Source organism: Lampris incognitus, chromosome 2 (assembly GCF_029633865.1).
Source record: "Lampris incognitus isolate fLamInc1 chromosome 2, fLamInc1.hap2, whole genome shotgun sequence".
Lineage (NCBI taxonomy): Eukaryota > Metazoa > Chordata > Actinopteri > Lampriformes > Lampridae > Lampris > Lampris incognitus.
In genome coordinates, this window is record NC_079212.1 from 135,635,057 (window position 1) to 135,651,211 (window position 16,155).

Sequence of the window (16,155 nt, forward strand, 5' to 3'; positions counted from 1 at the left end):
ATGTGCCAGTGGTCCCTGGTTCATACAATGACATAGTCAAGGAGATGCCACTGTTTGGAGCGGGGGTGTCTCCAAGATGCCTTAAATTTATTTTTCTGGCGAAACAGATTGTTAGTGATGGTGAGGTTGTACTGGGCACATTTGCTAAGAAGCAGAACTCCATTGGAGTTGATGTTTCCGATGCCCTCCTTTCCTATAGTGCCCCTCCAGAGGTGTTGATCCCGGCCAACCCTGGCGTTGAAGTCTCCTAGGAGAATAATCTTATCCTCCTTGGGGATTCTTGACAGTGTTTTGTCTAAGCAGGCATAGAAGGTCTCTTTTACTTCCTCTTCAGAGTCCAAAGTAGTAGGGCCATAGGCACTCGCAGCTGTTGCCATCTGGTTGTTGGCAAGTACCAGATGGATGGTCATGAGATGTTCACTGATCCCCACAGGAAGTTCAGACAGGTGGCTGATGATCTGGTTCCTGATGGCAAATTCAACACCATGGATCCTTGGCTCATCAGCAGCTTTTCCTTTCCAGAAAAAAGTGTAGCCGCCCTTCTCCTCCTTCAGTTGTCCTTTGTCTGCCTGTTGGGTTTCAGAAAGGACAGCTATGTCAATCCGGCATCTCTTCAGTTCTCAAGTGATGATCGCGGTTCTCCGGCCTGTCACTGGTTGCATTTTCTATCAGTGTGCGCACATTCCAGGCTCCAAAGTTCATGTTCCTGACCACATGCGGTGATCCCTCTGGATGTGGTAATCCAGTCAGGAGGTTTGAGGCAGGCTATTTTTAGGGCATCTTTTCTAGCTCCGTCCCCAGGTGGGGTGAGCAGAGCGGATCCTAAAGAGGGCTGCTCAGCCGTGGGTGCAGCTACCGAAGGGCTCTTTCTACCTCGTTCCAAGAGCTCAGCGACTGAATCTAGCACTGACCACCTGATGTGCCGGCTCATGACTAGGGGATCCAGATCTCACAATCCTGCCCCCGTCGCCACTTGTTGTCACCATAGGAGTTAATCCGGGATGTTAGGGTGGATTCCCTTATTGAGGACGCCTGTGCGTGACTTTGTTTAACGTGGGAAGACTAGTGCATAGACAGGCATCACACGGTCTTTGACAGATCTGAGCCAGGATCCAGTAGCATGGAGTCCAAGACGACTAGGGGCCCACTTCTGCTGCAGCCTTCATCCACCTTCACAACTGTTGTGATGCTTCCCTAAAGTCAGCCATCATCCTCCGCCTTTTCCACAGTTGAGGTCTTGGTTTTTCCACCGTTGAGGTCTTGGTTGGATTGCTGTTTGTCAGGGACCTCCCCCATGACCTTACCGCCATGGGTGAACCTACCAGGAGCATAGCTCCAGACAGCATTGCTCTTGGGATCTCAGGACCACGCAAGCTTCTCCACCACAACAAAGAGACAATCCATTCTGACTCAACGTGGTATCATGTACAGCATATTCTGACGGCGACATTGGGTGGTAATGCATTGTTAAAAGAGCGGTGGTTATTAAAACATGGTATCACGTACAACATTTTTTGATGTCGTATACAACATCATTATTCCCAGATGACAAGGTCGGTTGGCAATGCCGAAATCCTATTAGGGACGCATTGTTACTTATGCACTGGTGGCAGTGATTGCAGGATGGGGATGGATGGATAGGAGGAGGCTCTTAAAGCTCAGAGCAGCTCATTTAAAATAAAATAAAAATTAAAAAAAATAATAAATGACCTGAACTTAGTGTAAAATTCAAAATACGAACGTGAACATGAACTAGTTCATTTTAATTTCCATAACGTTAGCGTGTTCGTCTTTCTCCCCCTCCCACGCACACACCAAAGAGCATAACCTCGGTCCGACATGAACTTGACAACAGAGAACACAGTTTCTTAACCTTCAAATGTAACTAGGGTTAAAGAAAAAAGCTAATATGTGATATTTTGGTTGCATACAGAGTGTTATTGTCAGTGTTGTGTATGAACGTGTCAGACGGCCCTTTCACGTGGAACTACATTCTCAACCGCAGAACGTCCATCTGATTCTGCTGCTCTGCTGCGTAGTAACATGCGCTGCATAGGTGCACTTACAGTGCATCCGGAAAGTATTCACACCCCTTCACTTTCCCCACATTTTGTTATGTTACAGCCTTATTCCAAAATTGATTAAATTCATTTTTTTCTCATCAATCTACACACAATACCCCATAATGACAAAGTAAAAAAGGTTTTGTAGAAATTTTTGCAAATGTATTAAAAATAAAAAACTGAAATATTGCATGTACACAAGTATTCACACCCTTTACTCAGTACTTGGTTGAGGCACCCTTGACAGCGATTACACCCTCAAGTCTTCTTGGGTATGAAGCTACAAGCTTGGCACACCTATATTTGGGGTATTTCTCCCATTCTTCTTTGCAGATCCTCTCGAGCTCTGTAAGGTTAGATGGGGAGCGTCACTGCACAGCTATTTTCAGGTCTTTCCAGAGATGTTCAATGGGGTTCAGGTCTGGGCTCTGGCTGGGCCACTCAAGGACATTCACAGACTTGTCCCGAAGCCACTCCTTCGTTGTCTTGGCTGTGTGCTTAGGGTCGTTGTCATGTTGAAAGGTAAACCTTCGCCCCAGTCTGAGGTCCTGAGCGCTCTGGAGCAGGTTTTCATCAAGGATATCTCTGTACTTTACTCCATTCATCTTTCCCTCGAGCCTGACTAGTCTCCCAGTTCCTGCCGCTGAAGAACATCCCCACATCATGACACTGCCACCACCATGCTTCACTGTAGGGATGGTATTAGCAAGGTGATGAGAGGTGCCTGGTTTCCTCCGGACGTGACGTTTGGCATTCAGGCCAAAGAGTTCCATCTTGGTTTCATCAGACCAGAGAATCTTGTTTCTCATGGTCTGAGAGTCCTTTAGGTGCTTTCTGGCAAACACCAAGCGGGCTGTCAGGTGCCTTTTACTGAGCAGAGGCTTCCGTCTGGCCACTCTACCATAAAGACCTGATTGGTGGAGTGCTGCAGAGATGGTTGTCCTTCTGGAAGGTTCTCCCATCTCCACAGAGGACCGATGAAGCTCTGTCAGAGTGACCATCGGGTTCTTGGTCAACTCCTTGACCAAGGCCCTTCTCCCTCGATTGCTCAGTTTGGCTGTGCGGCCAGCTCAAGGAAGAGACCTGGTGGATCCAAAACTTCTTCAATTTACGAATGATGGAGACCACTGTGCTCTTCGGGACCTTCAAAGCTGTAGAAATTTTTTTGTGCCCTTCCCCAGATCTGTGCCTCGATACAATCCTGTCTCGGAGGTCGACAGACAATTCCTTTGACTTCATGGCTTGGTTTCTGCTCTGACATGCACTGTCAACAGTGGGACCTTATATAGACAGGTGTGTGCCTTTCCAAGTAATGCCCAATCAATTGAATTTACTACAGGTGGACTCCAATCAAGATGTAGAAACATCTCAAGGATGATCAGTGGAAACAGGATGAACCTGAGCTCAATTTTGAGTGTCATAGCAAAGGGTGTGAATACTTATGTACATGCAATATTCCAGTTTTTTATTTTTAATAAATTTGCAAATATTTCTACAAAACCTTTTTCACTTTGTCATTATGCGGTATTGTGTGTAGATTGATGATAAAAAAGAGGAATTTAATTCATTTTGGAATAAGGCTGTAACATAACAAAATGTGGGGAAAGTGAAGGGGTGTAAATACTTTCCGGATGCACTGTATGCAAAATAATACTGATATTCTGCAGCTGAGAGACTGTAGTTCCACATGAAAGTAAATAAAGAAAAGAAAAGAAAAGAAAATAAGTCTGATGGCAAGATAAATCGGGGAAAATATTCAAAACATAGCGCACACTTAAACGGATTTTAATTTTTTTTAGGTGAGTCTTTTCTTAAGTAGCTAAAATGCTTTTTGTCCGTGTCCCATTCCTCAACTTCCATGCCAGCTACTCCTGCTGAATCTCCAAACTGGGAGCCACAGACTCCCATCTACTGCAGGTAATAAATACACTGACTATCGATAAGTACCTCATACAACTCTACTTCAAAAAACCCAGACTATCACTTGAAAGATAAGAGAAAGGGAAAATAATGACACTAATGTACATTTTTCCTTTCAGTTCAGTCAAAGCCTGCTGGGAGCACTTTAACCAATTTATGTGGCGTTATTTTAATAATATAATTATTCAGTTTGATCAAAGTTTACTTTCCGTTGTCCATGCAGTTTAATTCATTCCATTTTCATGTTTTGGAAGTTATTTGTTTTTAATTAAAAAAGAATTCCACTCAGATTGTTATCTAGCGCCTTGAACATCATGCACTTTATTTTATTTTTATTTATTTTATTACTTTATTGATCTCTGTGAGGACATTCTTCCTCTGCGTTTAACCCACCCTAGCTGTGTAGGTAGGAGCAGTGGGCAGCCTCCGTGCAGCGCCCAGGGACCAACTCCAGTTCATTTTGCCATGTCTCTGTCCGGGACACAGACAGGAGTATTAACTCCAACACACATGTATTTTTGATGGTGGGCGAAACCGGAGCACCTGGATAAAACCCATGCAGACACGGGGAGAACATGTAAACTCCAAACAGAAAGGACCTGGGATGCAGAGAGGGGGTGGAGCAGCGACTGGGACGGCTCAAAAAGAGCAGGGTGATTGGCCAGTTACAATTTGGCGGGGGGAAAGGGGGGAAAATTGGGAGGAAAGAAGAAAGTACCTGGGATGACCCCCCCCCCTCCTCTCCAAGGTTGGACAACCCTAGGGTTCAAACCCAGGACCTTCTTGCTGTGAGGCAACAGCGCTAACCACTGCACCACCTTTTTTTTTCAAATAGTTTCTGTTTTACACAAAATTAAGTCAAACATATGTTCAAGTCAAGTCAATTTTATTTGTATAGCCCAATATCACAAATTTGACTCAAGAAGCTGTACAGCGACACAACATCCTGTCCTTAGACCCTCATATTTGATAAGGAACACCTCCCTAAAAAAAAACCTTTAACACGAAGAAAAAATAAGAAGAAACCTCAGGGAGAGCAACAGAGGAGGGATCCCTCTCCCAAGATGGACAAAGTCCAATGGATGTTGTGTTTACACAATTTACAGAATACAACATTGAAAGAGGATAACACAATTAAAATAGAATTATAAAATGTATGAAGATTATCCAAAGGAGTTGAATCAAGTGCAATTGGACTTGGTATATATCCGTGAAGACGTTTCGCCTCTCATCCAAGAGGCTTCCTCAGTTCATGCCTTTCTGACTAGACCAAGCTAGTCTGACTGGCTGGTGATGAGACTCAGAATTTATCCTCTTTGAAGTCGTTGTCAGAGCTATAGATGTCCATGGCTCTTTGTGTCCCGATGTTTACCAACGCCCGTCGCTAACAGAGCCATAGATATCAGTGGCCCTTTTGTGTACCAATGTTTGGCCGCGCCCGTCGTTATCGGAGCTATTGATATGCATGGCTCTCCTGTGCTCTGATGTCCAGCTGCGCCCGTCGCCATCGGAGCTATTGATTTGCATTTGTTTAGCAGCAACGGCCATTGGGGGTGTTGGTTTCGACTTCATTATTCAGTGGTCATGAGAGTCGTTGGAGCCGTTAGTGACCGACTGTTGTTCTTGGAGGCTAGGCTTCTTGAGTCTCCTGGGTAGAGATGAAAGGACAGCATTGTAAGTGGGAGATAGGTGGTGTTGCAGACCTCCTCCTCTGTTGAGGGATGGTTTTTCCAGTTTCGCATAGATGGCTTCCTTCACCCCTCTTTCAAACCATCTATCTTCTCTGTCCAAAATGTGTACGTTGCTGTCCTCGAAAGAGTGTGTCTTCTCCTTTAGGTGTAGATAGACTGCTGAGTCTTGTGCTGAGAAGTTTGGCCTTCTGTGTTGGGCCATCCGTTTGTGTAGTGGTTGTTTGGTTTCTCCTATGTATAGGTCAGTGCAATCCTCATTGCATTGTACAGCATACACCAGATTGCTTTTTTGGGTGTGTGGTACACGGTCTTTGGGATGAACCAGTCTTTGTCGGAGTGTGTTGCTAGGTTTGAAGTATACCGGGATGCGGTGTTTGTTGAAAATTCTCCTGAGTTTCTTGGAGACCCCAGAAACATACGGGATGACTGTGCTATTCCTTCTGTTCCTTTTCTCCTCTTCGCTCACCTCGTTGGTCTTTTTGGAACGTGTTGCAGTTTTCGCAAAGGTCCAACTGGGGTAACCACAGGTTTTTAAAGCTCCCCTCAGGTGTTCGTGTTCTTCTCGTTGGGCCTGAGTGCCGCTGGGCACATTGTCAGCTCTGTGTTGCAGAATTCTGATGATGCCCAGTTTGTGTTCCAGAGGGTGGTGTGAGTCGAAAAGTAGATATTGGTCTGTGTGTGTAGATTTCCTGTAAACCCCGATGTGGAGGCTCCTGTCTTCCCCAATGTGGACGTCACAGTCCAAGAAGGGCAAACTTGTTGTTCTTTACATCTTCCCTTGTGAACTTAATGTTCTTGTCCACTGAGTTGATGTGTTTGGTAAACGTTTGCACCTCTTGTGTTTGGATTTTGACCCATGTGTCGTCCACATATCTGAACCAGTGGCTCGGAGGTGTTCCTCTGAAGGAGTTCAGGGCCCTGTGTTGTACCTCTTCCGTATATAAGTTGGCCACGATGGCCAATACTGGTGAGCCCATTGCACAGCCGTGTTTCTGTCTGTAAAACTGACCCCTGAATTGGAAATATGTAGTGTTCAGACAAAGGTCCAGTAGTTGGCAAATCTGGTCTGGGCTGAGGTTGGTCCTATTGTGGAGGGTGTCGTCCCGTAGCAAACGTTGCCTCACAGTTTCCAAAGCCTCCATGGTTGGGATGCAGGTGAATAACGAGGTCACGTTGTAGGAAACCATGGTTTCTTCCGGTTCCAGTTTTACACCTTGGACCTTGTCCACGAAGTCAATGGAGTTTTGGATGTGGTGAGGTGTTTCGCCCACTAAAGGGGTCAAGATGTTGGCTATATGTTTGGCAATGTTGTATGTGACCCAAGTTTATGCTGCTGACGATTGGCCTGAGGGGGGTTCCGTCTTTATGGATCTTAGGGAGTCCATATATGCATGGAATGTTATCTTGTGGGTAGAGACGGTGGTATTGTATCCGATCAATGGTTCTTCCTTTGTGTAGTTTCTGTAGGTACTCTATTATTCTCCTCTTGTAACCACTAGTAGGATCGCGTCTCAGAGGTTCATAGGTGTCAGTGTCGCTGAGTAATGACGTGATCTTGGCGTGGTAGTCTGTTGTGTTGAGGATAACCGTGCATCTCCCCTTATCTGCTGGAAGGATAGTGATGTTTTCATCCTTGCTCAGGGCTGTCACGGCTTTCCTTTCCTCCGTGGTTAGGTTGGAAGGAGGGAGTTTCGCATTGGACAGAGCTGCTGATACCGTTAACCTAAGCTGTTCCGCCTCGGTTTCCGTTAGATTGTTTTTCCTTATGGCTGATTCTGTGGATGTGATGAGGTCAACTATAGGTAGTTTTTTGGGTGTCATGGCAAAGTTCAGTCCTTTGGATAAGACCTCCTTCTCTGATTGGGGAAAGTACCTTGTCCGACAGATTCTTGATCCATCTGTTCTACGTTCCGTTTTGTGTGGGATGTTCTGTCTTTTGTCTCCAGGTAAGTATATCTGCTTGGCTAGTGTTGTTGGTTCGTCGCTGTAAGTTTTGAAACTTCCTTGTCTGCCTTTCTTTGGTTTTGTGGTGTTGAGATAGTTGGGCTTTCTTAGTGAAATCAGTGATCCTCTCCAAGACTGCACCAGGCAGTATGAAGATTATGATGTGTAGGATGCCAAGCAGTGTCCAGAAGCCACCGGAACAGCCCAGGACCCAAGCCATGTGACCAGCATCGCCATGTTAAAAAAAAAAAGAAAATTGGCAACATATGTTCATTTAAAGGCAGCCTTGTGTTGGGCTTTTTGTTGCTGTAAATTTTGGCTGAAATTTTTTTTACATTTACTGTAACTGAATATCGGCCCCAAATATCGGCCATAGGCCTCCATAACTTACCAATAATCGGTATCGGTAGGAAAAAAAAACATATTGGTCGACCCCTAGTATGTATATGTATTCAAAGGCAGGCAGTAAGCTATATTGTAAATAATCAAAATATGAGTATGCATTATTTACATGTAGGCTTATAGTAAGTGTATATTTCATGTTTTCCAAAAATAAAGCTAGTCTTTTCCCCAAGTAAACTTATTTAGGGACCTTGAAAGATAGGGTTGATGAATGGGTTGTGCATATTTGCATACAACAGATCAACCACTCAAAAATCTGTGGACACAAACAGTTCTCATCCTCCTGGACCTCTCTGCAGCCTTCGGCACTGTTTCCTACACCATTCTCCTCAACTGTTTATCTGAATACCTAGGCCTCACTGTGTAGCTCTCTCCTGGTTCCAGTCATATCTCACCAACAGGAACCAGCTTGTCACCATCAGAGACTCCAGTTCCACTCTACCCTCAGTCAACCAAAGTGTGCCACAAGGCTCCATGTGTTGACCCCTCCTCTTTACCATCTATATGCCCCCCCCTCGTTCAGATCATCCATCACTACGTGGTGGATGATTAAGTTTCCATTGCTACACTGATGACATGCAGCTTTATCTCGGCACTAGACCATCCTTTCAGCTCCCTCTCACAATCCCTTGTTAACTGCCTCCACCAAATAAAAATCTGGGTGTCATCAAGTCTACTCAAGCTAAATACCAATATGACTGTGCTCATGGGGGTGCACGGGTGGCATAGCGGTCTATTCTGTTGCCTACCAACACGGGGATTGCCAGTTCGAATCCCCATGTTTCCTCCGGCTTGGTCGGGCGTCCCTACAGACACAATTGGCCGTGTCTGCGGGTGGGAAGCCAGATGTGGGTATGTATCCTGGTCGCGGCACTAGCGCCTCCTCTGGTCGATTGGGGCGCCTGTTCAGGGGGGAGGGGGAACTGGGGGGAATAGCATGAGCCTCCCACACGCTTCGTCCCTCTGGCGAAACGCCTCACTGTCAGGTGAAAAGAAGCAGCTTGCGAATCCACATGTATCGGGGGAGACGTGGTAGTTTGCAGCCCTCCCCGGATCAGCAGAGGGGGTGGGGCAGTGACCGGGACGGCTCGGAAGAGTGGGGTAATTGGCCAAGTACAACGGGGGGGGGGGGCAAACAACTGGGGGGGGGGCAAAAAAAAAAGACTGAGCTCATGGTTGTGGCTTCCAACATGGATGGCTTCTCCATCTTCCCATCCCAGAAGTCCGCAACCTTGCTGTCATTCTGGACTCCACCCTCTTGTTCCAGTCACACATCAGATCTGACACCAGATCTGCTTTCTTTCACCTCAAAAACATCTCAAGACTCCAGCCATTACTCTCAGACTCGTGGCAGAGAACCTCATCCATGCTTTCATCATCTCACATCTGGATTATTGCAATGAAGTCCTGTTTAGGGTACCTAGCAAAGCCCTAGACAGACTGAAGCCTGTCTAGGGCTTTGCAGCATATGTGTTCTACTATGTATTGTGATCAAGGATAGAGATGGAAATGTGCTGACAAGTGAGAAGAGTGTGTTGAGAAGGTGGAAGGAGTACTTTCAGGGGCTGATGAAAGAAGAAAATGAGAGAGAGAGAGAGAGAGAGAGAGAGAGAGAGAGGAGAGGAGGCGTGGTATTGTATGAGGAAGTCAGGAACTGCAGAGAAGTATGTAGGAGTGGTGCAGGATATGTATGAGGGAAGTGTAACAGTAGTGAGGTGTGCGGTTGGAATGACAGATGGGTTCAAGGTGGAGGTGGGATTACATCAAGGATCGGCTCTGAGCCCTTTCTTGTTTGCAATGGTGATGGACAGGTTGATGGATGAGATCAAGCAGGAGTCTCCGTGGATTATGATGTTTGCGGATGACATTGTGATCTGTAGCAAGAGTAGGGTGCAGGTTGAGGAGAGCCTGGAGAGGTGGAGGCATGCAGTGGAGAGAAGAGGAATGAAAGTCGGTAGGAGCAAGACGGAATACATATGCATGAATGAGAGGGAGAACAGTGGAATAGTGAGGATGCAAGGAGTAGAGGTGACGAAGGCGTATGACTTTAAATACTTGGGGTCAACTGTCCAAAGTAACGAGGAGTGCAGAAGAGAGTGCAGGCAGGGTGGAGTGGGTGGAGAAGAGTGTCAGCAGTGATTTGCGATAGAAGTATACCAGCAGGAGCTAAAGGTAAGGTTTACAAGATGGTTGTGAGACCAGCTATATGTTATATGATTTGGAGACAGTGGCACTGACGAAAAGACAGGAGGCGGAGCTGGAGGTGGCAGAGTGGAAGATGCTAAGATTTTCATTGGGAGTGACGAGGAAGGACAGGATTAGGAATGAGTATATTAGAGGGACAGCTCAGGTTGGACGGTTTGGAGACAAAGCAAGAGAGGCGAGATTGAGATGGTTTGGACATTTGTGGAGGAGAGATGCTGGGTATGTTGGGGGAAGAATGCTGAATATGGAGCTGCTAGGGAAGAGGAAAAGAGGAAGGCCAAAGAGGAGGTTTATGGATGTGGTGAGACAGGACATGCAGGTGGTTGGTGTGACAGAGGAAGATGCAGAGGACAGGAAGAAATGAAAACCGATGATCCGCTTTGGTGACCCCAAATGGGAGAAGCCAAAAGTAATAGTAGTAGTAGTAGAGTGTTCTAGTACGTATGTGCAGAATTCATCTGTCAGGGTGCTCACCCACACCAAGCCCTGGCAACACATCACTCCCACCCTTGTCCACCTTCTCTGGCTCCCGGTCAAATCCCATATTTCTAAAAAAATCCTCCTCACCTATAAATCTCCCCATGCCAATGCCCCCGAGTACCTATCAGACCTCCTCACCCCCTATATTTCCTCCCAGAATCTGCAGTCCACAGGTACGGGCCTGCTTTCCGTCCCCCATACCAGCCTGCGGACTTTTGGGGGTAGAGCCTTTAGTGTTGGAGCCCCCCCCCCCCTTTTGGAACTGTATTCCAGGAGAGCTCTGCAATGCTGCTTATTTTGACAATTTTAAAAGACAACTGAAAACCTATCTTTCTACTAAGGCTTGTGATCTGTAGTCTTTTGATCTTTGTTTTAATCTTTTTTGTTTTGTTTTTGCTATCCAGTATAAAACGTCCTTGGGTTCCTTGAAAGGCGCTACACAAAACTAAATTGTTGTTTTTCCTTCTTCTACTGCTCCTCCATCTTTATCTTCCTCTTCTTCCCCTTCTTCCTTTTCTTCTTCTTCCTCTTAAAAGAAAATTCTCTTAACTTCTCTCAAATTTCTCAAACTTAAGAATTTTATAAGTGAAATCAACAAACATTCTTCATCACAACCAAATTTGTCCTTACACGTATGTGTTGAATGTTTAAGTAAATGTACTCAATAAGGTGGTTAATGTCTGCAGCAAAAATAGCTGGCACTGCACAGGAAACTGCAGGATCATCACAACAAACAGTTACATAAGAATGCAGAATCCATCATGTCTGATTGATTGATTGATCCTTTACATCAACAGTTTCAGTTTTCTGGTACCTTCCTCAGACTTCCACTAGCTAAAACCAACAGATACAAACACTCCTCTATACCCTTTGCCCTCTCCTTCCTAAACTCTTGGAGGAAAAGGTAGTTATTTGCATTATGTTTTAACTTAGTTTTTTTAAGCTTTTTAATTGACTGAGTATTGTGTATTTATGTTTTTTGGTCTTTGTGTTTTGTTTTTTATTTTTTCGCCCTGTGTTTTATGTGCCAAATGTATTTGTCCCACTTCTGCATAACTAATTGCCCCACTGGGGACAAATGAACTTATTGATTGTTTGATTGATTGAGTACACTGTGCAATTAGTGAAAAGACTATTAGCATAATTGACACCTCAAAAAGATCATATGAAGTTGGCTTATTTTGGGTGTTATGCGCAAAAAAGAAAAAATACAATTTGGAAATATCTGAAGAGCATATGGTCTTTCCTTTACACGCAAGAATCACAAAAGAAAACGAACATTACACATTCAGAAATGCTATTTTCAGAACTGACATAGTAAGCTTAACACTAAAAGTCTCACCAGTTCATTATGCCAGAGTAAATGTGGGAGTTTGTCCCTATTTTAGATAAGTTTGCCTCACCCCATTCCTCCAATTTGCATGTACACTAACAACTGATAGGTATGCAAAGACATTTCTAGGAGCTGACTTTTTTTTTTTTTACCAAGAGTGCCAGAGTCTTATTGGTTTCAATTAATCTCAGCTCCCATTTATATTTATGCCTAAATGTATTTATTCATATATACAGTGCATCCGGAAAGTATTTACACCCCTTCACCTTCCTCACATTTTGTTATGTTACAGCCTTATTCCAAAATGGATTAAATTCCTTTTTTTTCTCATCAATCTACACACAATACCCCATAATGACAAAGTGGAAAAGGTTTTGTAGAAATATTTGCAAATTTATTAAAAATAAAAAACTGAAATATTGCATGTACATAAGTATTCACACCCTTTGCTATGACATTCAAAATTGAGCTCAGATTCATCCTGTTTCCACTGATCATCCTTGAGATGTTTCTACATCTTGATTGGAGTCCACCTGTAGTAAATTCAATCGATTGGACATGATTTGGAAAGGCACACACCTGTCTATATAAGGTCCCACTGTTGACAGTGCATGTCAGAGCAGAAACCAAGCCATGAAGTCAAAGGAATGGTCTGTCGACCTCCGAGACAGGATTGTACCGAGGCACAGATCTGGGGAAGGGTACAAAAAAAATTCTACAGCTTTGAAGGTCCCGAAGAGCACAGTGGTCTCCATCATTTGTAAATAGAAGAAGTTTGGATCCACCAGGACTCTTCCTAGAGCTGGCCGCACAGCCAAACTGAGCAATCGAGGGAGAAGGGCCTTGGTCAGGGAGGTGACCAGGAACCCGGTGGTCACTCTGACAGAGCTCCAGCATTCCTCTGTGGAGATGGGAGAACCTTCCAGAAGGACAACCATCTCTGCAACACTCCACCAATCAGGCCTTTATGGTAGAGTGGCCAGACGGAAGCCTCTGCTCAGTAAAAGGCACATGACAGCCCGCTTGGAGTTTGCCAGAAAGCGCCTAAAGGACTCTCAGACCATGAGAAACAAGATTCTCTGGTCTGATGAAACCAAGATGGAACTCTTTGGCCTGAATGCCAAACGTCACGTCTGGAGGAAACCAGGCACCTCTCATCACCTTGCTAATACCATCCCTACAGTGAGGCATGGTGGTGGCAGCATCATGCTGTGGGGATGTTTTTCAGCGGCAGGAACTGGGAGACTAGTCAGGTTCGAGGGAAAGATGAATGGAACAAAATACATAGAGATCCTTGATGAAAATCTGCTCTGGAGCACTCAGGACCTCATACTGGGGCGAAGGTTTACCTTTCAACATGACAACAACCCTAAGCACACAGCCAAGACAACGAAGGAGTGGCTTCGGGACAAGGATGTGAATGTCCTTGAGTGGCCCAGCCAGAGCCCAGACTTGAACCCCATTGAACATCTCTGGAAAGACTTGAAAATAACTGTGCAGCGACGCTCCCCATCTAACCTTACAGAGCTCGAGAGGATCTGCAGAGAAGAATGGGAGAAATACCCCAAATATAGGTGTGCCAAGCATGTAGCTTCATACCCAAGAAGACTTGAGGCTGTAATCACTGCCAAGGGTGCCTCAACCAAGTACTGAGTAAAGGGTGTGAATACTTATGTACATGCAATATTTCAGTTTTTTATTTTTAATGAATTTGCAAAAATTTCTACAAAACCTTTTTCACTTTGTCATTATGGGGTATTGTATGTAGATTGATGAGAAAAAAGGAATTTAATCCATTTTGGAATAAGGCTGTAACATAACAAAATGTGGGGAAAGTGAAGGGGTGTGAATACTTTCCGGATGCATTGTAAATACAATTAGGCAGAATGTAATTCAGAATAGACATACAGTATCCAGAAACAAGCTAGATATGATAATGTAATATACATTTTTGGGGTGTTTTGCATTAATTTAAAATGTAAAAAGTGTATGTTTAAGCTCTCTAATAAAACTAGTCTTTCTGTGATGTAGACTAATGATGTATGGACTTATTCCTCTTTGAAAATGAGGTTGACTAGCTGGACTGCTGTACATATTTGCACACAAAAGGCGTGCACCACCCATACATTTTATCTGTATCAATGATAAGAGAAAATTTGGAAGTGTCACAAGATTTTCATTCCATTATGCCATTTCTACTAACTCAGTGGTTTGTTGTCACATTAATGTGACATGCCCTCTCTAAATGACGGAATAAAACTGTAGCGAGCACATTCAACGTTTTATGTTTTCCACCAGGAGAGAGTGGGGCTGAAACACAAGTGGCAAGAGCAGAGTAATTTTAAGATCGAAGTGATGCTTGGACATTCTAACAGTGTCACACTGTATCAGATCCCCCCAGGCTCTGAGTCTGCCCCTAATCCTTGTGTCACTATTTCAGCATGGTCTTTAGGATACTACCTTTAAAAATAGTAAGTAACGACAGTAACCAGGATCTCAACAACATTGAAGTGTGCTGGAGAGCTTTCTCTTTAAAGAGCCAGATCCATGAACTGAATGGAATTTTAACTATTATTAAGGCTCTTGAGCATTTAGTAGCATTTAGTAACGAGTATTCACCAGAAATAACCCAGTGTCTTCAAACATATCCAGCTATGTTTGCTTCAACGGAACCTTACTACTTTGTGAAGAGCGGGATTAGCTGATGTTAAATCATAATATTTTCAGCCTTATGACTGGTAGGGCTTTGCTTGTTTGCTCTCTCAGTACTCTGTAGGCAGGGAGTTTCCCGCATGGAAAGGTGAAGTTCGATTGGGCAGGAGGGTGATGGAAAGAGTATGGGGTATCCTCATCTTGTAGCACAAGATGAGGATACAGCTGATATAGAAAGAGTGTTTTTTCTGGACTTAGCTAACGAAAAGCTTGAAGTTCAGCAAACATTCCTCCTCACTTTTGCACAGTGAAGAAGTTAGTTTCTTTTCTTTCTGACCCTGAAGTCCATTACAACTCTGTAGAGGCTAGTATTTCAGCGCTAGCCATGAATAGCAAACTAACCATTGCAGAAGTGCCCATTTCCTGTCGAACATTGACAAAGTAGGTTTTTGGGCCAGGCTCAGAGTTCTTGCAAACTTACTTTAAGGTACTACCTTATAAATGGTTGTTAATGTACAGGAGCTGGTACATCTGGCCATATGAACCATGCCCCCATTGTGCTTTAGAGAAAACAGTGGTTTACTATGTTGTGATCAACCTAAAACTTGGTCTATTTGGCAATAGGGAAGAAACAGCATGTGGTGCAACTCTATCTCCTATATGGGTATACTAGATAAATTGCACCTCTCCTACATACCTAACAAGTGAGGAAAACTTTGATCTACACAATGGGATGTTAAACTTGATTATCACTAGGAACCTATTTGTTCCAATAACAACGTATGGTATTTGTCTCTATCAGAAACTTGTCTTGCCTTTTATGCTCTACTTAACCTTAGTCTTTTTTTTCCCCTTGTCCTTTATCTGCCTCATCAACCTCTATCTGTGCCTCTTCTCTCTGTACCTGCTCCTTCTCTGTTTTCCCATTCTTTTTTTTTTTGACAGGTATTTGCCATCTTTGCCTTTGCCACTACCGGAGGCTATTCTGGGACTACCCACTTCACAGTCGAATGTGTGAAAGGGGAGGGAAAGGATGTCAACCCTGCCTTTGGTTACCCATTCAGGTAGAACACTGGAGCACGTGCAGAGAGATTGTAAACACCCCCCATATCCATGTATTATAAGAATTTCCCATTAAGATGCAATAATTTCCTCACTTTCTGGTACTAGGAGAAAGTGATGAAGGAATTTATGTAGCTGATTTGGTTACTATAATTGGATTCACATTCATTGTAACACAACCCCACTCTGAAAACCTCACCCAGACACTCCTCACTAAGCTATGCTGAACTCCCTCACAGAACTCTATGTGGAGGTCAGCTATAACCTTTTCCAGGAATGGTTATATAAGATCTTGTGTCCCAAACCTTGTGTATATGAAGTTGCTCCCCAATCACCCTTAAAAACACTAGATTCCATCCACTATGAACTAATATTCTTTGCAGAGTGTAGAAAGTCGTGCTTA

General features: G+C 44.2%; 1 protein-coding gene across 2 annotated transcripts in view; it reads left to right on the top strand.

The window, feature by feature from the left end:
* sypl2a (synaptophysin-like 2a) overlaps positions 1-16,155 on the top strand; it is a 33,410-nt gene that overhangs the window by 9,918 nt on the left and 7,337 nt on the right. For both annotated transcript variants that reach the window (XM_056275146.1, XM_056275147.1), the window contains one exon: positions 15,636-15,754. In XM_056275146.1, the coding sequence (XP_056131121.1) occupies positions 15,636-15,754 (119 nt within the window). The remainder of the gene's footprint in view (positions 1-15,635; positions 15,755-16,155) is intronic.